This window comes from Acartia tonsa, chromosome 13 (genome assembly GCF_053477335.1).
Source record: "Acartia tonsa isolate MP-2025a chromosome 13, ASM5347733v1, whole genome shotgun sequence".
In the NCBI taxonomy this organism is placed as follows: Eukaryota; Metazoa; Arthropoda; class Copepoda; order Calanoida; family Acartiidae; genus Acartia; species Acartia tonsa.
In genome coordinates, this window is record NC_137272.1 from 27,005,420 (window position 1) to 27,027,317 (window position 21,898).

The 21,898-nt window shown below is 34.0% G+C and overlaps 1 protein-coding gene across 1 annotated transcript; it reads right to left on the minus strand.

Moving 5' to 3' along the window:
- Positions 1 to 707: 707 nt before the first annotated feature.
- On the minus strand, positions 708 to 20,238 carry LOC145334970 (zinc finger MYM-type protein 4-like). Its single transcript, XM_080180614.1, has 34 exons — positions 19,810 to 20,238; positions 19,123 to 19,192; positions 18,747 to 18,849; positions 18,002 to 18,319; positions 16,582 to 16,732; positions 15,650 to 16,107; positions 15,280 to 15,346; positions 14,982 to 15,046; positions 14,637 to 14,729; positions 13,454 to 13,587; positions 13,097 to 13,153; positions 12,775 to 12,872; positions 12,562 to 12,637; positions 12,124 to 12,219; positions 11,124 to 11,219; positions 10,658 to 10,790; positions 10,283 to 10,406; positions 9,802 to 9,912; positions 9,495 to 9,634; positions 7,961 to 8,071; positions 7,145 to 7,381; positions 6,396 to 6,617; positions 5,907 to 5,952; positions 5,481 to 5,554; positions 5,025 to 5,174; positions 4,831 to 4,893; positions 4,181 to 4,267; positions 3,897 to 3,962; positions 3,316 to 3,504; positions 2,787 to 2,963; positions 2,311 to 2,409; positions 1,708 to 1,811; positions 1,364 to 1,468; positions 708 to 968 (listed from the first exon to the last, which is right to left on the minus strand). The coding sequence occupies exons 1-33, from the start codon at positions 19,859 to 19,861 to the stop codon at positions 1,393 to 1,395; spliced, it is 4,143 nt and encodes a 1,380-aa protein (XP_080036740.1). The 5' UTR covers positions 19,862 to 20,238; the 3' UTR covers positions 708 to 968; positions 1,364 to 1,392.
- Between the last annotated feature and the right edge of the window lie 1,660 nt (positions 20,239 to 21,898).

The window sequence follows — 21,898 nt, forward strand, 5'->3', positions numbered from 1 at the left end:
TGTACGAATTTAATTTTAAGAATAAATTGATTTTTAAAAATTTCCACTCCATCTAATAAATATCTTGCAAAAAAATCAATTTAGGCAGACTATTTAACTTCAATTAAAGTGGAATAAGAATGTTTTAAAATCTGCAAACTTGTTTTTATAAAAATATGCTGTTTGAACACAAATATTATATAAATCTTGTTTAATATCTTAAACAACTTAAAACGCGCCACCTTATCGCGTCTTTTTTCATGATATTACAAATGCGAAAAAGTTATTACATAGTTATCTGATATTTAAAAAATCTAACACTTTAATTTTTCAAAATTATTTTTGTGCTTTTTCATTGAAAATGATTTGATTATTTCGTTCTATAAAAATCTCAAAGAAATGAAAAAAACAGGGGTGTATATTCTACATGGGATCCCCTGCTCAGGGGGGGGGGGAAAAAAAAATAAAAAATAAGTGGTTGGAGGGAAAAAAATGTAAAAATTAAGAAAACTAAAAACATTTTTTCCATTTCCCCCCCTCCTTGGTAAAAAAAACTTTTAAAAATGTGTGGTAGGAGGGATAAAATAAATAAAATATAGAGTTCTTTAAATATTTTTCCATTTTCCCCCTACTTGGTGAGAAAAATTAGGGGGGGAAGAAAAATAAAAAAAATTTTAGCAGGGGAAAAAAAATAAATCTTGTGCAGAATATACACCCCTGGAAAAAAATGACAAAAGTTTAGTTTATTAAAAAAAATTAATGTTGTTCTAACTGATTTTAAAGGACTATTATATCTTTAACTATAGATGCATGATAAAATGTCTTCACATCGTTAATTTTGGTTTGATTCTGGTCAAATATTTTCAAACTTCATAAATTTCACAATTTTGCACAAATATTTGAGTTTGGTGTTGATTTAACCGATCTATTGCCACTTGGCATGATGAGAATTATTGTATAGACCTCGGGGAGTTAGATCAAACGCAGCCCTGAAAACAAGAAATTGATTAATTTTTAAAATATTAATTAAGAATTTTTATCATTTAGCTGATTTTAGAAGCAATAATCAATAGGTTCAGTAGGTATCGTAATATTAAACAGGCAAATCAAAACTTAAGCTTTATAGAGTTTGAGCCCCTATCATCTAGTTTCTCAATAGAAGCAGAAATAAAATATCCTAAAACCATCCCGGAACCATAATATGGAGTTTCCCTAAAATGGAGATTCCAACCGGTTAAGAAATGTTCGGTACATTAAATATGAGAATGACAGGCAATTTGAAGTAATTAAGAAATTAAAACTAATTTTCCCACCCCCTCCTCCAAAAAAAAGGCCTTCTCTCCCCACTTTCAAAAGAAAAATTTTAAATCCATAGCAGCCCTACCTGTTAGAGAGGTCTATAGTTGTCTGTGGCTATTGATCCGCAAGCATGTGCTCCTGCACCTCTCTCACCATCAACAGCCGCGCCAACATCTTCTCCATGTTGAACCTGAAAGGGATAGTTTCATTAAAATGTTTGATGTTTGACAGTCATGAAACATGAACATGAAAAAGAATTGATGTGTATTTGTCAGGGATCTAAAGGGATAAGACAAATTGATGTACATCCCTAATAAGGACACACGAAATTACCCCTTACTCCACCCCCTTCTCTCTCTCGCTCAAGTGCCCATAATGGCGTCGTGGGGCGTATTCGCTAGTAGTAAATAAAACACAACGACTACTTACTTATTGAGTAATGCTTGTGAGTACCAGACTGGACTGTCAGGTACACAGCTTCGCTCTGGCTGAAGGTAGAACATGTCGTTTCTGTTCTTCGTAGATTCAGGACACTTAAAAAGGAATATTAATTAAAGTTTTATAAAGATATTCCCATCTAAAAAAACCTAAAAGCTAACGAATACATTTTTCTTCAGTTATACCCCCAAATTAACCACCTTCTTTACGTTAAATCAACAAATAAAATACCCAATTAACAAACCAACATTAAAAACATTCCGGAAAATACCAAAATCACTCATCTTTCCATCCAGCAAATTACCATCTTACAACTTACTTACAGGCTACATTAGTACATAACTAGCTCACACAGAACTTAAAAAGCTTATTTACACAAATAACTACGTACCATATCAACCCAGACATCAACCACACATATATCCTTGTTCTATCGCCAAATTACGCACAACTTACCCACATAACTCTACTGACTTTGCATAGAACATGCACACACAAATAGGCGCGTAGCATCAACTCAGACATCACCCACGTCCCACATATATCCGTCAACCTATCCACAAATTACCCACTTACCCACATAACTCTACTGACCTTGCTCAGATAGAACTCATAAAGCTTGACTGGACATCTCAAGGGGTTCTCCGTGTTCTCGTGTTGCTCGTACATCTTCCGGTCCTCGTTCTTCTGGCCCTGCAAGAGAATTTTTTAAAATATAGATAGAGCAGCAACAACCTATTGCATAAATCTAAAGGGATAAGAGTAAGACAGTTGACAATAAATTGAAGAACAAAGTAAATGTTAATTATCGAGAAGTTTGGAACCAACCAATCAAAATTCAATTAAAGTACCCAAAGTTTATAAGGAAATGAAAAAAAGTAAGAATAACTTTCGAGTACCAGTTTAGTTTACAGTCGGACTTCTAAAGTCAATGTAGCCATCTGAAAACAGGACGTGGGGCTCTTACCAAAAAGTACAATTTATTTAATTAGTCGACTAAAGAAAATTGTATAAAGATTAAATTCCAAAATATGATAAGGTGACGATTTAACAAACTCCACCGTACTTACCTTTTGTGGAGGAGGATAATATCTGAGAAGGACAGTCCTTTGCTGCTCCCCAGCCTTTGTGATCGTAGTTTTCTTCCAGTGCTTCATGATGTGAGAGAATGACAGCTTCAGATGCTCGTCTGGAGTTTTCAGTTGGAAGTATTTTGTGTTGAAGTAGACCAGGGTGTTCAACAGCACCTAAAAAGTACATGGAATCATTAAAGTACAAAAAGTACATGACTGAAATGAAAACACTTGATGCTTAATTTCTCAGCAGTATGTGCAATATGACTTACAAGGTGAAAAATACCAAAAAAAAGTACATAAAAAGGGCATCTAACGTATTAATTCTAAAGAGAACAAAATTGGTTGAAAAGTTTTGATTGAATAGAGTTTGAAATTTGATAAATTTGGCCAATATCAGTTGTTTTCTGGGCTGATTTAAGATTGCAATATCAAGCAAAGGGTAAGTATGTCAAAAGAGCATACCAACCAACAATCAACAAGACATGTAGTGTAACTACGCGATTAGGAAATAACATCCACACACCTGCGGAGAATGCGCGCCAAGCTGTTTAGACTCCCACAAATGTTCCTCCTCTATTCTGGTGACAAAGTATCCCAGCTCGTTGACGGGCAGCTTGAAGTCCTTGACAACCTCGTGCAAGGCTGTTGTGAAGGGGTCGTAGTACACGTCGGTGAATATGTTGTCGATACGACCGTTTTCGAACAGGTACTCCTAGGAAACAAGGACAATTGTAAGCAGTGCATAAATAACATACTTAATATTTTTAAAAAAGACAATTAAGTAAAGATATATTATATATAGGTAATGTATATAAAATATCATTAAAACCTAAAACCTTTCCTAAACCAATGTAAAACTACCCAAAAAGATAGGTCCAACTATTTAAGAGATATTCAACGACATACAAGCTAGCACCAAGAGAGACATACAACCTATTACTTAACTAAGGATTATCTTTTTATATGATATGACAGACAAAATACTGTCCGCAATCTTTCCCACTATTTATCTAACTATATTGGCTCTTACTATCTATCTGACTATCTACCTAGACATGTTATTAGATATCTATTATCTATCTCGCTATCTTTCTAATTTTCTACCTGGATACCAAGAACAAGATATAAAATACTGTCAGCCGCATAAGCGTCGCCGTTTGGTTTCTTAACCTAGAAAAAGAAGATAACAATATTAATTTCAATGTAAATTAGGTAGAGATTTTAACTTTAAAATTCTTAATTATTGTTTTTAAACATAAAAAATACTATTAAGAGAGTAATGAATTTTATTTCTATATCATTATAATGCTATTTACATAGCAGTAAAAGGCATACAAATGCATGAACGTTAGGACTTGCAGACAATAGTTTTGCCATCGAATTCTCACCTCTTTAACAAACATACACAGTGTAAAGTTAAGCTCGTCCGCCCTCAACTTTAGGATGTCTGTTTCAAAAGATTTCTGGTACCTTCCCTGAGAGTAGAAAGAAATTTTAATAAAATTATCATGTTGACAGATAAGAGCCTTGATAATACCACACTTTAAACACTCTGAACGGTTACCAGCATGATTTTAAACAACTTCGCTATAAATGAACGCAATCGTTTGAAAAGGACAAACAACCACAAGAACAGCAATAAAATAGAAAATGGCGAATGGCATGATCAATAAATGACTACCTACTGTACTCAAGAATTATTTTTCTCGTATTCATTCGAATCCGGTGGATAGGAACCGGTTCTCATCCATACGAAAAAACTATGTCTAGCATCGTATTATATCCAGTTTTCTACGAATATAGAAATGTACAATCATAAGATTAAAACCAGTTTTTTTAGCCGGTGCCTTCGGCACCACGGGGCCAAAAAAACTAGTTTTAATCTTATAATTGTACATTCTATATCCGCGGAAAGCCGTTTATAATACGATACGAGAAATAACTATTCCAATTTTACAAATGAGATACAGTCGGCAGTTTTAATAACTTACTAGGATCGGACGGACTGACGGATGAAACATGGTATTTAATAACTTACTTGTGCCCGTTGTTTTTCAAGCTCAGCGTTTTTACCAACAACCCAGTGCTTCCAAGCGTTCACCTACAAAAATACATTCAATGATCATTATTTAAACAAAGTGCAGTATTTTCTTAACAACACTTAACGATCTTTATTTCAAAATTGAATTATTCATTTGTTGCATCAATGTAATAATATTGTATAAAACTTACTCCGTATGTAAACTTGAGATGATGATTAGCGTCTGGCCGCTCTTTCGGCTGCTGCGGAATTGAGGGTGTGGCAGCTGGCTGCACAGAATCTGTCCGCTGCCGCTTAACTTGGTGAGTTGTGCGGCCGCGCTGCCGTCTTTGTGGCTGTCGCTAAAAACAAATAAGTGTTAGAATAATGGTGAATTACATGGATCTAAAGGGATAAGACAATGGCCGACAAATTGATGTACATTACCAACTTATGATAGACAAAATCACCCCTTATGTAGATTACAATTAGTGGTTAAAACGTTTAAACACTTAAATTAATGAAACAACCAACCAAAATTCAATAAATGTACCCAAAGTTGTTAAGCACAATGTCCACTGTATTCTGAGTTAATTTACATTATTTTGGAATAATGATTTGCCTAACTAACTACAAAGAGACGCCTGGTGAGTAAATATTGAACTTACCACGATTTCTGGTTGGCGCTGGCGTTGGTCAAACAGGTTTTGAGGCCTCCACTGTTCGTCATCTGATTCCCGCTCTAAAAAAGCGCTCAAATTGAATAAACAAAATGTGCAAAAATTTTAAACCGGTTGTTGAAAAATCTATCAGGAGTTGCTTCTCGCCAATGTGATTTTAGATCAAGGCTAAATGGAATCGTCCGATTGGACTGAAACTGTATAGCTCAGATTTGGCTAATTTTCATCATATTTTTTGCAAGTTAAAGCAAACGGAAAGAAAGAATATAGGCTGAAAGTGTGATCACAAAGATCTGAACATTTTCTCCGATAATTTCTTTAATTGGCGAAAAAAGGGGACTAATATAATATCTTGCGAGTACTTTATTAAAAACAAAATTGGAATAAATTATTTGTATAACAAAAATGTTTTACCTCGTTTGTTTGGATTAGGATAGCCGCCAAAGTTAAATTGTCTTGGCTAAAATAAATATTTTTGTAAATGTCTAGTTTAATATTTTAATAAAAATATTCAATTAATCTGTTTAATATTAATCTCAGGGGTGTATATTTCCCCTACTGAAAAATATTTCATTCACTCCCCCCCCCCCTCTTAGTATAAAAATTTTCAAACTTGAAAAAATATTTCTCAGAGGAGAACACCATAGTTTTTCCCCCTTAGGAGGGGGAAAATGTTCTATCTAATCCTTATTTTTTAATTTTATCCCCCTTCCACATATTATTTATCCCCTACCTTTCGCAGGTTATCCCATGAATATATTAAATCTGTATGCATTTAAGTCTATTCTATTTAAGTCAGCTGATATAACACAGCGATTTTCTTGATTCGTTTTTTTTGTTTTGCTAGGCTATTCATGAACATAATTCAATTGTCCTTCTCGGTATAAAAATCCGTCAACTTACCGGTGGCGGCTCCGGGGTGGATATTGGCAACGGCTTGGGCACAATCCGTTCCGCCGCCATTTCATTCTCCAGGTCCGGAATGGGCTCCTGCACAATCTGTTGGCGGCCGCGGCCATCATCATCGTCATAATCTTCATATTCGCTGGCACTGCTGTCCTTGTCCTCCTCGGCGATATTGCCGGCGAGGGCGAGAAGCTCCGCCTCGAATGGATCCGCCGGAATCTGAAAAAAGATAAATAATGAAGATGTCCAATAGTAAATAAATAAGTTAAGTAGTAAGTTTTTTTTGTCTGCTTAAAGATCTGATCTCAGAAAATGCTGGTTAGAATTGTACTTTTCGGGTAAACTTTATTAATGCCTTAGTCTATAAATCCCACCACCCAGTTTTGAATAAAGAGATGAATTTATTTTAAAAATGGCAGAAATGGCTGCAAAACCAAAATAACAAAGTTGTAAAAATTGTATTTGAAAAACCTATCTGTTTCATGCAACTTATCATCATATTTGTACATACTTTTTTATCTATTTGCATTCCTACGACGAATTTTATTTGGGTACAGGGATAGCTATTCTAACCAACAATTCTATATAAAAAATCACGAAACCTTATAAAGTATCTGGTTATATATTTTTTTGTCATGTAACTGAAGAGGGGTGGGAAAGAAGGGGAGGGAGGTTGTGGGAAAATTTTCCTTTAGAGTTGTTAGTCAGAATATCATTCCCTTGTCCCTGATTTGGGTCTTCTTTACCTTGTTCTGAATCTTTTTAATCTGCTTCATAATTCCCTTCTGGCTGTTACGTGTGGTGGGAATAAACACGGGCACAGGGAAGGGCAGGGGTATGGGCACCAACACTGGGAAGGGGGTGTTGTACATGGCGCATGGTGTGGGCATGTGGATGGGGATCGGGATGGGAATTATGGTTGGGTTGGCCAACCCCTCTGTCTGGGTGGATTTGGCGACGCCCGTAGGCTTACACGAGACAGCCTAAACAAAAATAAAATTATTGACACTTAAATAATTTGGATTGTTAACAGATCTATAATTAGATGTATATACAGTCAACTACCTCTCTTCCTTTTTCAAAGACCTCTTTCGTATGCTTCTAAATTATTTTCTGCTACTTTGCTGTTTTAATATAAGCGACACCATTGATTGATTTTCAATGACCCAATAGAGAGATTTCACAAGGTGGTAACGATGCAATGGGGAGATACAGTTATTTAACCCTTTCTCCCTCTAGTGCTTTACTCTAATGGATTGTTGGTGGAATTTTAGAGTTAGAAAATAAGAAAGTTTCAATCAAAAGTTAGTGTTAGTGATAAGACAATGGACGATAAATTGATGTACATCTCCAATGGTGATAAACATGAACTTTGTTTTAGCAATATTTTTGGTTGAAAAGTTTAGACACTACTATTCTGGAACTAACCGACCAAATTCAACCAAAAATAAGTTTTTAATCCAACGAATGAGATAACGGGTCATAAAACTTTGGGCACCAGTGTAATTTTCCAGTCCAATGTCCTCTCACTCCCAAGAAAATAATACAACAAATCTACTTACCTTAGCCACCATGTAGGGTTTTGTTTGTAGTCCTTTGTTCTTAACAGCTGCAACCTCTGGGGGCAGAACTTTCACCTCCTTGATCACCTCAGTCACAGTCTGCTGCTGAATCTAGTTAGAACAACAATTTTTCTCAATCCGGACAATTTTTCCGTTGTTATAACGGATAAAAATTTCTTGGGATAATTTTTCCCGTCGTTAAAATTTTACGTTGTCAATATTTAAAAATTACATTTTATTAATTCAACATATCTGAAATCAGGAAAAACATGCTAAAAAAACTACAAAATACATGAACAACACAATAAAAACAACTTAAATCAGTCAAGTCACAAAAAGTAAGAAAATTAAAAAGTATTTGTACTTTCAAGGGAGAATATTACACCAGAAGAAAACTATTTTAGCCCAAACTTATTTGCCTTGCTTTTTTGGAGCTAACATATTATTCCTTTATACAAAGTATTTCATGAAAAGGGGGATCTAGGTTGTGCTTAAATTCCGTAAATGTCTAAGTTTTAAGAATTTAAAATAGAAGTAGAACTCTAAAATTTTGCTTGGCAGTTGCTTTAATGGGGTATAACTGGATATGTACTATATCCCTTTGTCAGAATATTTTTTTTCTAATTTTGACTAGAATCATTTTCTAACTACTATGTAAATTTAACATAAATGCGCGAATCTCCTCTATAATTGCATGGTGGGTTCAGGGACTGTAATGTTCAGTTTTCTTTCTTTTACTCATCCCTTCTTCCTCCTTCCACGGCCCTACCTTACCTAAAACAAAGGAAAATTGGTAATTTTTACAATTTTTTTTTAATAAAAATTCAAATCTGTTTTTTGATACCTTTTTAGTGATTTTGTTCCTTTAATTCTTATTTTATTACCAATTTTCCTCTATTTTTGGCTATTTCTTTCTTAGTTTGAACCCAAGCATATTTTTCGAGGATAGTGTATAACATTTTTTTAGGGAGAGAGGAGAGGGGGCGGGGGGAGGATTTCAGGTTCTCATGGAAAAATATGACATCTGAAGATTACTATACTCAACTTTTCAACCTGTCAAAGTTTTGTGCCTTATTTGTATAATATTTTTGAGGCTAAAATAGTTTTTCTTGTGGTGCCATGTCATCCCTAATATTTAGTATATGATCTATTAAAGATCTACATTATTTTCTTTTCTTCTGAAAAAGGACAAGAGAAAATCTGAAAGGAAGATATTGCATAAAAAGTTTGAAATGTAGATCTAAAATAAATCAATAAAAAAAATTTCCTTACAATTACACAGATCAAAGCGTAATATTTTTTTATATATCATAATAAATGAGATTTTGGAAAGAAAACGAAGAAGCGGATTTTCGTATTTTCTCAGAAGCTTTTGATAGATTATTTTAGGTTATGTTCGGTAAATGTTAATGGTTGCCCCGCAGGGTTAGGAAATAGGCCCACAGGTGCTAGAAATAGGAGAAAAGAAACTGAAAATACGACGAAACCCAATTCTTCGTTTTCTTTCTATGGTCTAAAAATGTAATGCTTTTACCTGGATTTGAGGCGGTGGGGGCGGTTGTGGCGGGGCCTGGGCTATTGCACTGGGCGCCAGGGACAGGCTGGGCATCGGGGCACCTGTTCCGGGCAGCACACCCATCTGTTGCAAGGGTGGTGGCCCGGGCATTCCGGGAACTAAAATATTTTTTTTTAAGGTTTTACATAAAAAAATGGAAGGATATTCACAATATCAAAATGGAGAGAAAAAAGTAATCGGCATCATTTTAAAATACACGAGTAAGTAATTTTGTAACTAAAAAGTAATGCAACACAAGAGATTTAAAAGATGATCAATTTTTCACCTGCTTTTAGCTGGTTGGCTGGTAGGGGCTGTGTGGGAAGGCTGGGCAATGCACCCCCAGAGAACGGGGGCACATTGCTGAATATATCTGAGATTACGGGCACTCCACTTCCTAAACAAGAGTATGTTTGTTAATTAAGATCACAGAAAATGCTGAACTTTTCAAACTGCATTATTAACCACTATCAAAATTCAACCCAAGGAAAACTAATTTTTTTCGCCAATTATCAGCATTGATTTTTATTTATTATCTTAAATATAATAATAATCAATAAATTGTAAGTAAGTAAACTAATAGCAGATGTAATTTAAAATTCTGCGCAGCAAATAAGATTTTTCTTAGAAATTTTGCATTAATTTTTAATATTACATTTGTTAACGAAAATTGACAATAAATAAATACACTCCTGATAATTATCTTGAATTTGGTAGAATACAATTATTGAGGGAAAGAAAGCGGTGTAAATTTAGATGTAAATTACCTGATTTAGCAGCTGTTTCATTGTTCTTAAGCACAGTTCTGCAATGCAAAGAACAGTACATATTCGGTTCTGGGCTGCTAGAATCTTCATATACTTCTATCATGTCAAAATTGTACTTTTTAACCTAAAAATTAAAAATAATTAGTATTAAGCATTGCCTCGTCTTAATTGAACTTACCAACGCCTTAAAAAAAGAATAATATCCTTATGTCTAAAAACATAAAATCACTAAAGAACGTCTGGTTCTGATACTTTCTGACATAGCAGCAGACGGTACAAATTTTAACGTCTTTAGTTATGACGCAGTTTGGGGAGAGTCGAACCCATTATGTCCCAAATGACAAGCGAATGCGCTACGTCATAAGCTATTCTTACCCGACATTGTGTGCAGGGGGTAATCTTCCTGGAAATCATAATGGCAACATTCTGGCAGGCCTGGCTACAGTACCACGACACACCACCCTCGCTGTAGATGGGGAAGTTGAACAGTTTAGAATCGAAACATTTCCTAAAAAAATTGGATTATATACAAAAAAAAAATATTTTTTGATTCATTATATTATTCCAGTTGCTTGGAAAGAAAGGCATAGGTAATTGCTGCATTTAATGTAAATAAATACAATTTCATTTTTGGAGAAAATAGAGAGGTGTAATTTCTCCAGAAGATTTATTTTTTTCACGACTGCAAAATATTTAATTTCCCCCAGGAAGAGAAAATATGGAAAAATGATTTCAGTACCCTTTATTTCATAAAATCTTTATCCCCCCACATATTTCTCTAATCCCCCCCCCCTCCCCGATTTTTTTGTGGATAGGATTAATTTATCTTCCATTAACTTACTTGCAATTTTTGCATTCTTGCGCCTCCACTTTGTTGGCGAACTTGTATGCTTGCAAACAAGAATCTTTTGCACAAAATTTTATTGTCTCGTTTTCCCTAAAAAATAAATGTAAATTGTAACATAAGATCTCGAAAATGGCTAGAATAATTAAGTGGGCCTTGTGACACAAGTTTACTATAAGGTTGGTAGCAATTTTAGTTTGAGGGTGATATTAGTGACATGAGCGCTCGTTATTAAATACCATCCATGGCTTAACCTCAAGCCCAAAGTTTCAAAATAAAGAAGACGTTTACCCAAGTGTATTCCATAGTGCTATGTCGAAGGCGTGACAAAAGGGGGGGGGGGGGGGGGTTAATGCAACCATCTCGTAATCAATGAGTAAATGGCACTTAGAATTCGAATTTCGATCTGAAATTTTGCATGAGTAATCCTTGGTAGGTCTATTTTCCCTAAATCGAACAAAAAGTTGAAAAAGTAACGGCTGGCGGCTCAGCCGTTTAGCCGTTTTTTCAGCCGTTTAGCCGTTTTTTGCCTATTTTTAGGGCAAATTCATCATTAATTACGTAGGTAGGAATTAACTTTTTAAAACATATTTTTGGTTTAATTCATGTTAAATGATAGCAATAACCATTCTCTAAATTTCTAGTATCAACAGCTACCAGCTAGAACAGTTTGATATCGTTTTGGAGCGGCAAATTGGAATTCGAAGTGCCATATACTCATTGATTACGAGATAGTTGCATTACTCCCCCCCCCCCCTTATAAGCTATAGCCAACAAGAAATTTATTTGAAAAAGATTATTTGATGGTAAAATGAAAGTAAGGGTTAAAATAAGCTGAAGATAAATAACTTTTTAGTCACTTCATTTGTATTAACCCATTCCTTTTTTTTGGCTTATTTATGTACATTAAATTGCTGTATTGATAAGATTAATGTGAAAACTAAATTGTTATAATATGAGAGGAAAATTGTGAGAAAAAAAATATGTAGTTAAAAACCTGATAAGATAGAATCCAATCTCTCCATTCTCCCTGCAGACCTGGCAATCACCTGACTCCTTCTCAACCTCCTTCAACTTGTTAAGCTCTTGAAACCTACAAAGTGTTAGTGAAGACCTCTTAAACAGCCACCAAAAAAATTGGTTTAAAGCTTTAGAAAAATGTTCGACTCTGTATGCATTGCATTAAAAAATATCGGTTCTGTTTATGAATGGGATAGAAGGGGTCATACAAATAACACAAAACCATCCTAAGACTTGATTTGAAGATTAAATATTATAAAACAAGCCTTACTACTTAATAAATAGGTTTATGCTTTTATGGAATGAGAGCCCTAAGATGTTATATATTTAGTCGTTTTTCCAAATTTCCATCAATCAGAATAATCAACAAATCAAAAACGTATAATGAGTGGTTAAGCTACTAAATTAAACTTACCTATGTAGGCAATTTTGATCACAGAAATCTTTAAACTGGCCTTTGTTACCGATGGGGGCTAAAAATCCTTCACCACCTTAAAAAAAAGTAATCGTCTATAAAAATTGAAGCTATATAAAACGAACAAGATACTTGAATATCAATCCCCTTTTGTTTTTCCCATTTTATATTTTTTTAGTTGAAGAAAAAAATGTATACCTAATTAAAAATTACCTGAAATGTCTTTTTGACAATAGGAGCAAACTTTTAGTCCTTTCTTATAGTCTTCCAAGCAGGCGTTTGAACAAAACTGTTTTATATCAGATCCAAACCTAAAATTAGTTGGTTTCAAGTTAAAACTGCTATAATAAAGTTTTTATTATAATAACGCCAATTATAATACCAACGGAAATTCTCAACTTTTATTAGTCTACCTTTTTATGGACCAAGGCATACCTTCCTTAATTTAATAGTAAGGTGTCCGATATTTCAGTTTTATGTAGTTTAGACTGGGACTCGATCCCAAGTATTTATAATAACAAAAAAAAACACTTACCTAACACAATATTTTCCAAGGAGCTGAGTATTAACTGACTGCTTACACGTCGAACAACTAAAAAAAAACAGAATTGACACTTTTTCCAATCGAATAATAATAATAAATTTCTATCTTTTATCCTATTATCCAACTATTTTCTAATTCTTAGACATACCAGTATTAGGAATTATCGAACTCTGTAATCGAAGTTCTTTTGCCATTGCTAATGCTACAAAACATTTGTTTAATAACCAACCAATCAAAATTTAGTATAAGCCCCCAAAGTTGTTAAGCCAACAATATTATCATAAAACTTTGGGGACTAGTGTAATAAACAGCCCAATGTACCCTTCTCCCTGATCTTAATCTCTATACCTGGACATGCTAGTTTGATAGGTGGATAGACAGTTGATGGAGCAGAACTGCATAGCCTCCCATACAACAGCTGTCCGCAGGGTCATAGAGGTGCTCGCACACTGGGTACATCCACTTATACCACTCTCTCCCTCCTACAAATATTATATCACTCCTTTACCTATTAACTAATTGGGGCGGGATTCTCCTTCGATTTTAAGTAATCATCTAGAGAACCCAAATGCACCATCCGATTGTAAAGGGATGCAATACTATTACGCCCAATGGTGGATATTAGGTTAAGTAACATCCAACAGACAACCAACTCTTTGATTGCACGACTTTTGTCTTAGAAGTCCTAACTGTGCATAGTAATGAGTTGCGCCTGTTTGTGGGACAAGGTATTACCCCTAGCGGATGCGCTACGTGTTGAGCCACGGTCACGGGTATATATGACTGGTTTAATTGTGTTTCTTTGATTGAAAGATTTTAATGCCAGGATGAGATATTTCATTTGAAAGTTAGTATTTGTAAAGTTTAATTCTTGTAATAATACTGTAACAATGTCGGACGTTTGACATTAGTTATACTTATAAGTTTTGTTAAATAAATATAATAAAAGGGGGGGTTTTTTAATGCAACCATCTCGTAATCAGTGATTAAATGGCACTTAGAATTCGAATTTCGATCAGAAATTTTGCATGAATAATCCTTGGTAGGTCTATTTTCCCTAAATCGAACAAAAAGTTGGAAAAGTAACGGCTGGCGGCTCAGCCGTTTAGCCGTTTTTTGCCTATTTTCAGGGCAAATTCATCATTAATTACGTAGGAATCAACTTTTTAAAACATATTTTTGGTTTAATTCATGTTAAATGATAGCAATAACCAATTTTTAAATTTCTAGTACCAACAGCTACCGGCTAGAACCGTTTGATAAGGTTTTTGAGTGAGAAAAAGTATTATGTGAAAATAGGTTTCGTGACTTTTTTGCTCTTGAGATAGTAATAAAATGGCAAAACAGCTGAGCCGCCAGCCGTTAGCCGTTACTTTTCCAACTTTTTGTTCGATTTAGGGAAAATAGACCTACCAAGGATTATTCATGCAAAATTTCTGATCGAAATTCGAATTCTAAGTGCCATTTAATCACTGATTACGAGATGGTTGCATTAAAACCCCCCCCCTTATAATAATTTTTAAGAATTTACCTGATTTTTAGTGGGTGACACTTGCATTTTTGCTGCAGCAAAACTAGCCAATTTCAAAGTTGGCTTCTTATCGCCGCCTTCCTCTTCTTTCACCTTAAATAGAATATTCCATAAAAAAATCTTTATATTACTTTTGGGACTACCTATTATTTCAGAAGCGCAGTAACTTTACATCTTTTGTATGTCCGTATTTCACGTATTTGTATTTGTTCTAGTACAATATAACACCTAACTATTCCATTTTCAAATATAACAATAATGCTAAGCTACTTTAGTACACATTACCTATCCTATTTTTAAAATTATCCTATAAGAGCGTAGCTATTCTTGAGTATTTTAAATCACCTGTAGTTCAGTATGGACGCTATCCGTCGTGCTCTTGGCGTCTTCGTCATCGCCTGCAGCGTCGTCTATAAAATGATAAATTAATTGATGTACAGTACATCACCAATGATAATACACGAAATAAACCTTTTACCTAGATTACAATTAGTGGTTCAAATGTTTGGACACTCAACTTAATGAACAAAACCAATGAAAATTCAACATTCCCTCCCTCTCTGCATATCATAGTAGCTGAGAACAGGTTCTAATCCAGCGGATATTAATCGGTTTGGACGCCATACTAAAGCCATGCAAGTACCTCTGTTGTCATCCGGAGAGTCAGCTCTGTCCTCCTCTTCCTCGTCCATCTCATGGTCTGACGGAGCCTGAATATTAGAGAATTTTTTTCTTGACTTTTTTATTATAATTTAAGAAGTGCAGTTGATTTATTAAGTATGCGCTTTGGTGAAAAACACTTGTGTGAAAATTCGAACAATTTTGGACAAAGATTATGCCCAGTAATTTCACTTCAAAATTTTTAGGCCCCCCTTTTGGGAGTAAAAAATTCACTGCATTAGTACCCATGTGGGGGGGGGGGGCTGAAACAGAGAACTCCAACTATACGGGAATAAGCGAGATCTTTAAGGACAAATAAAAAAACAGAACTACGTATATATCAATTATTTTACCTCAGTTTCATTGACAAAGCGCATCATAATGGGAGGTGGAGATTTCTTTTTCTCTTCCTCTTTCTTGTCCCCTTCAGTCTCTTCCTCTTTTTGGTCGGCTTCCGTTTCACCCTCTTTCTTTTCCCCCTCGGTCTCTCCTTCGTTCTTGTCATCATTTTCAGAAGATTTTGCTTCAGATGCTTCGGCGGATTTTTCGTCAGATTCTTCAGCAGGTTTTTCACTTACTGTTTCAGCTGATTTGTCGTCAGTTGCAACAGATATAACATCAGAAATTTCTAGAGATTTTACTTCCCCAATCTGAATGAAAGATTCACTTTCATCATTGTTTTCTTCGGAGGGCTTTTCAGAGGATTCGTCGGCGTTATCAGTTGATTCTTCGCCAACTTTATCTTCCTTTGCTTCACTTGTATTGTCCGACATTTCAGTATCTTTTGGTTCTTCGCTTGCAATCTCCATGTCTATTTATATACGATTATTTTTACGTTAATGAATGATTTTAGCTTACTTTCTTGATACCAATGAAACCTTAACATTCTAAGGGTTTTATTGAAAAACAAACAGTGTGTCGACCACAGTCTAACTGCCTTTCCAGAAGAGCTTCAAAACTGATTAATATCTGCTAGATTTGGACAAGTTCTTAAACATACTAAAAAGTCATTTATTACTAGATTACAGACAATTTTCCACGATTAACAAAATAAAATCATAGGATTAATACCATTTTTGTTAGCCCTGACTGAGAGGCAGAACTGCTTTTGATGTTACAATTATTCATTTTACTATTCTCGGAAAACTGTCTAATATACAAAGCGATTAGAAATACACCCCAACACTTTTTTTGTGCTACTTTTTAATGTTCCTAAGTATTTGTCTTTTTTTATCATAATCCTTAATAATATCATTTAATTTTTAAACTCTAAAATAATCCTTTCCTTCATTAGCAGTAGAAGTTTCTTTCTCTGTCTCTTTTTTAGTAGAATCTTCAGTGTCTTTTTTAGCCGACTCTTCGACATTTTCACTGGTGTTTTCTTGTTCTTTGTTTTCAGCTTCAGCTTGATCAGATGTTTCTATTGCCTCTTCTCCCTTTAAAAAAAAATCATTAAAAGCAAGGATGACAACATCCATAACAGTGAAGCTAACATTTTTAGAACGTGTTTTAGAGATGTTTTCAGGGTTGGCATAAAAAAACCAAGTAAAAAACCCAAGTTGGGTTTTATTGGTTTTTTAACTCGGGTTTTTTTTTTAAATGTACCTTTCGTCGATAATGTTAACTCTATTTGGACTCAAAAAGGATAACTATTTTCAAACAAATAATTAATATTATAAAAACATTTCATTTTAATTATTGTATAACTGCATTTTAACTGCTTATTTTTATATATAAGTAACGGAATGTCTGTCCCTATGTACCAAAATAACTCCCTAACCACTGAACCGATATGGTTTTTAATTACAATTAGCTTCTCACGGGTCCGTTGAAGATTTTTAACCACTTTGGGGGGGGGGGGGGGCAGATTTCTCTTAGGAGATTTGTGGTGCCCTCCCCCAAAATTGGAATAAACCTTCCCTGGACCTATGAAAAGCTACCCTGTACAGGAGATTCATACCGATTCAGCGGTTAGCGAGATCCTATGGTACAGAAAAACATCCTGTTACTACCCAAAAAACCCGGATTTTATTAATAAAACCCGGGTTTTATTAATTAAACCCAATGGGTGGGGTTACTTTTAAAAAAAACCCGGGTTTTTACCAACCCTGGATGTTTTGCTTTAAAAAGTTCAATTTTTGGATGTAGTTTTCCTATACTTAAAATAATTTTGATTTTGGCCTACAGGTTCAGGTGCTGCAGGCCTCCAGGTTGTGTCTGTACAAGTAAAAATGAAAAAACGATATTTTTTGGAAGAGTTTTAGTTCAACTTATAAAACAAAATATATATCTTTTATCTTTAAATATATAAATAATATCCAAAAACATGCATATTATGTTTTAAAAGTTTTTTAAATATAGGGAAAGGGAAACTACATCCCAAAAGGAAGCTTTTTTTTGTAAAATAACCTATCCTCTAACTCCAAAGACAAACCCTATAATAACTGTTAAAGTGTACACAAAAGTGTCACAACTCACCAACACAACACCCCCCTCCCTTGTTACTGGAATCAGCATCTAGAGTTTTAAATCGATAGGACAATCTTAACATGCCCAAATCATCGAAAAGAGCTAACTGTTACGTACGGAGGGATGTACAGACCCTAATCATAGAAAAGCTTCGCTATTAAAATAATCTTTAAAAATAAAAAATGTTTTTTTTTGTGAATCCTTGTAATTTGATAAATGCAACCAAATTAATCTACCTTTGAATTATCGTTATCTTGTTTTTCAGTGTCAGTGTTTTCTGTGACAGCATTATCATCAACCTCCATAGATTCACCTTCACCCTCAGCAACATTACTTTGGCCTTCTGCCTCTGTTGCGCTGTCACCATTGCTTGCATCCGTAACTCCATTAACTTTATCAGTGTCACTATTTTCATTTTCTTTAGGCGCATTTTCCACCTCCATCGAATCACCAGCACTGTCCACAGGAGATTCTTTCTTTTTTGATAAATTGGGATCTGTGGCGTTGGGATCTTCGTTGATAAATGCAACCAATTTGTCTCCGGCTATTACGACCTAAAATATAGTAATATACAATAGTAGCGCAACTGTATATAAATTGAGAATTTCCGTACGTCCAATATAATCACCTTGGGGTGTCTTAGTATGGATAGATTTTTAAATGATAAGATTAAAAATGGTATAATACATAAATTGTAATATATGTAGCAGGGTTGGCATAAAAACAAGTAAAAAAAACCAAAGTTTTTTTTAAGTCAATACATTGTTGATCCGTCTGTCTTATCAGTCATGCTACAAGGCTTAGGGTTTAATGATTGTCAGAGTTTTATTTCCAATCTTATCTATCTTTTTTTTATGAAAACTAAACATCTACTCTATGAATCACTTTGTCGTTCTACCATCTTCTATCCATTCCATGAATTTTAGTGCTACGATATGGATGTTTCCATTACCTATAGTTTATTTTTCTAATTTAACCTACCTCTTTATCACTAATGTTTTTAAGAGTAATGTTGACATGGTCGCCTCCCTCTCCAACCTCTCCTGATATAAATTCAATAGACGCCTCCGTGAAATCTGGATGCCTAAACAAAACAAAGATTATATTCTAAAGATATAAATCTAAGATAAGAGATAGTTTTGTGTAAATATTTCAGATAATAAAGAATACTTAGAGAAGTCTAAAAAAGAAAATTCTGTGCCAAATATTCAATACGACAAGGGTTGTGTAACGTGAAATAACCTATGGGAAGAAATAAATAAAAATCAGAAAATTTACATTTATCCTGACATTTATCTTGACTCAAAAATCTATGCGTATAATATGGTCTTTGATAGCTGGTAGCTTTGACACTTGCCTGAAAACTTTGGACTGTTCTGACCATTCTCCGTCCAAATCTACGCATGCTGCGTCTTCTTTGTTGGGTCCTAGAAAAAGAAGTATATTAGGAATTATTCTTATTCCTTAAGGGCGGGATTCACCTCAAATTTTCAAATGAGCATCTAGAGCATCATGCGCTTGTAATGGAATGCGATACTCTAACATCCAAGGATATAGGATTAAGAAACATATCCAACATACAACCCCCCCCCCCCCCTCCAAGAGCATCTAATTAACCCTCCGTTTAGGCAAACATGCGTCGTATTCACGAATTAGCAGCTTCGCTAGTTATGTGCGTGATTAATCTTGATTAATCAATAATTATAAATAAAACAAGGATGACAACATCCATAAGTAGAGAAGCACAGAAAAATGATCTTGGATTGACAAAAGGAAAAAGTGAGTTTTATGGCAGATGTTCAGTGATCATAAATTAAGAGGAAGAAATAAGAAAGAAATATATAAACTGTAGGCAAAATTAAATTATTTACTGGATGCTCTAAGAACGATTGACGGAAAACTACACTATAAAACTCTATTGGTATCTTTAAAAGCAGCTGAGAAAATCACGTTTAATTCCCCATATTTAGTTTCTTAAAATCTGACAAACATCTCAATTGTAGAATAGCTTAACTGGGTACTACAAATCAAATGAAGCTCTTACCAAATTTGAAAATAGTGTCTAGAGACACACTGCAAGTTTTGTACTCAGACATTTTTAAGAACCAGCTTATCGTACAAAAAATCCTACAGGAAAAATTTTATTTTGATGCCATTATTAAGATTTTCTGATTTATCTGAAAATAAAATTAATAAATAGGTGCAAGGAATGTTAAAATAACATTTTAAGAAGCGAAGATCATCCATAATTAGGTTTTGTACGTACGTCAAGCCGCTAAGTAAAATATTAATAACTAACAATTCTTAACGAACTTAACAAACCATAAAAATTACATCACTATCGAAGCGGTCGTCCTTTCTTCACTAAAAAATTATGCATTTTTTCTCTTCTTCATTTGTTATTCGCCCGTAGCCTCACTTAACTATTTTGGTTTGTTTTGGTTGCCCGATATTCACTTCAACCTTTGATGCTTTCGGCTTATATTATTTACAAAAATAAATATTTCATCATTTTTTTTATTTTGGTTCGAAGAAGATCATAATTTACTATAAGCCGGGCACCGGTGTATCATGCTAGGCTTTCAAAATTAGAGACGCCTGCTTTATTAAATTGATGCTATTTTTATTGGGTGGTGATAGCTATTTTATAAAGAAAACATTTTATGATTTTTATTAGTATTGACTTTCTGTAATAAATTGTTTTTGTAGAAAATTTGAAAATTGTTCTAACTTGAACGATATGACAAAATAAATATTTCGCATCCAAAAACTGAAAATGTTCGGCATCGCTGTCTCAATTGTAAAATCTAAGGCAGGCTCTCTCATATTTCTATGTACTGCTGAGCCAACCCTTGCCGCAAAAATACCAGTTTTTGGCTGACAACACGCTATTAGCTGGTAAGCCTGCTGTAAGCCAACCAATAGGAAACTATTAAGGCTGCAGCCCACTATTAAGGAGCGAATGAGAGACTGTTTAACGAGATATTTTGCTAGTGGCTGCTCTCCTGCCCTACCCACGCCTTCAAAAAGAGGAGTTATTTCCCCAATTTTCTTTTCTCTCGCCCCAAATCCTCGTTACCTTGCCTCCTATTGGCTGAAAATTGTTTTATAACAATAAAAAATTTCCTTGGGGGATATTTTCCTCAATGGACAACTATCCAACATTATTCTTCTATATTAATGTAAAAAAGACCTTAAATTATAAGGAAATAATTAAAAATTTTATAACTGTATGCAAGCAAAATCAAAACAAATAATCTCAATAATAAATGACATAGAAAATTTAAATATTTTAGTCCTGTCACACAAATGCCAGTGTAAAATGTCATATTTCTAACATGTTTCATGGTTGATACATGTATTTTTCATGTAGAAAAATCATAATTTCAATAAAAACATAAAGAAAAATAAAGCTAAATATATTTCTGTTGTTGTAGATTGCAGTACACAGCTATATATTTGTTTTTTCATAATTTTTTTTGTTAAAAAGCGTATTTTTAAATAAAGTTTAATATTTAATTTTAAAAGAAATAATTTTGCTGTACTTGCAGTACACAACTATTTTTTTTTTGCATCTTGTTTAGGAAAATCATAAAAAAATTTCTAAAAAGATGAAAGATACATATTGTCATAGAAAGCTTTATATTTATTTTACAAAAACAAAAAATACTTCTGAATTGCATGTACATGCAGTACACTTACTTTTTCATTTTTACATTTTTCTCATACTTTTTTGTGGGGGATGATTTTTAAAAATAAAGTAATATAAAATAAAAATTCTTATAAATATGAAAAAATAAATCGAAAAAAAGAAATAGTATTTAAAAAAATTGAAGTTAACTTTTCTAATGTGGTAACTCTGTTGTGTGCGCGAAACTAAACATAATCCGGCATTCCCGTTCTAAGCGAGAATGCCGCGGAAAGTGTGCCGCAATTTAAATTCCCGCCTTATGGGGAGGGAATATGTTATTTGTTTGTTATTCTTAAATTCTGATTCAACAAGTTATCGGTCCAGTGATATCATGATTTGCTAGTTATAAACCTTATAATTAATTTATTAAATCATTGCATTACGAATTTTTTTTGATTTTACATTAATTTTAAGTTGTTGACAAACACGTTGAATAAGATGC

Bases quoted from the DNA above. Each gene is read 5' to 3' on its own strand.
- LOC145334970 (XM_080180614.1), bottom strand. From the start codon at position 19,861: ATGTCTGAGTACAAAACTTGCAGTGTGTCTCTAGACACTATTTTCAAA. The intron at 11,220-12,123 runs GTTTTTAACTAC...TTTATTTTTTAG, and splicing joins ATTGGATTCTATCTTATCAG to GGAAAACGAGACAATAAAAT. The intron at 3,505-3,896 runs GTAGAAAATTAG...CTTGTTTCCTAG, and splicing joins ATCTTGTTCTTGGTATCCAG to GAGTACCTGTTCGAAAACGG.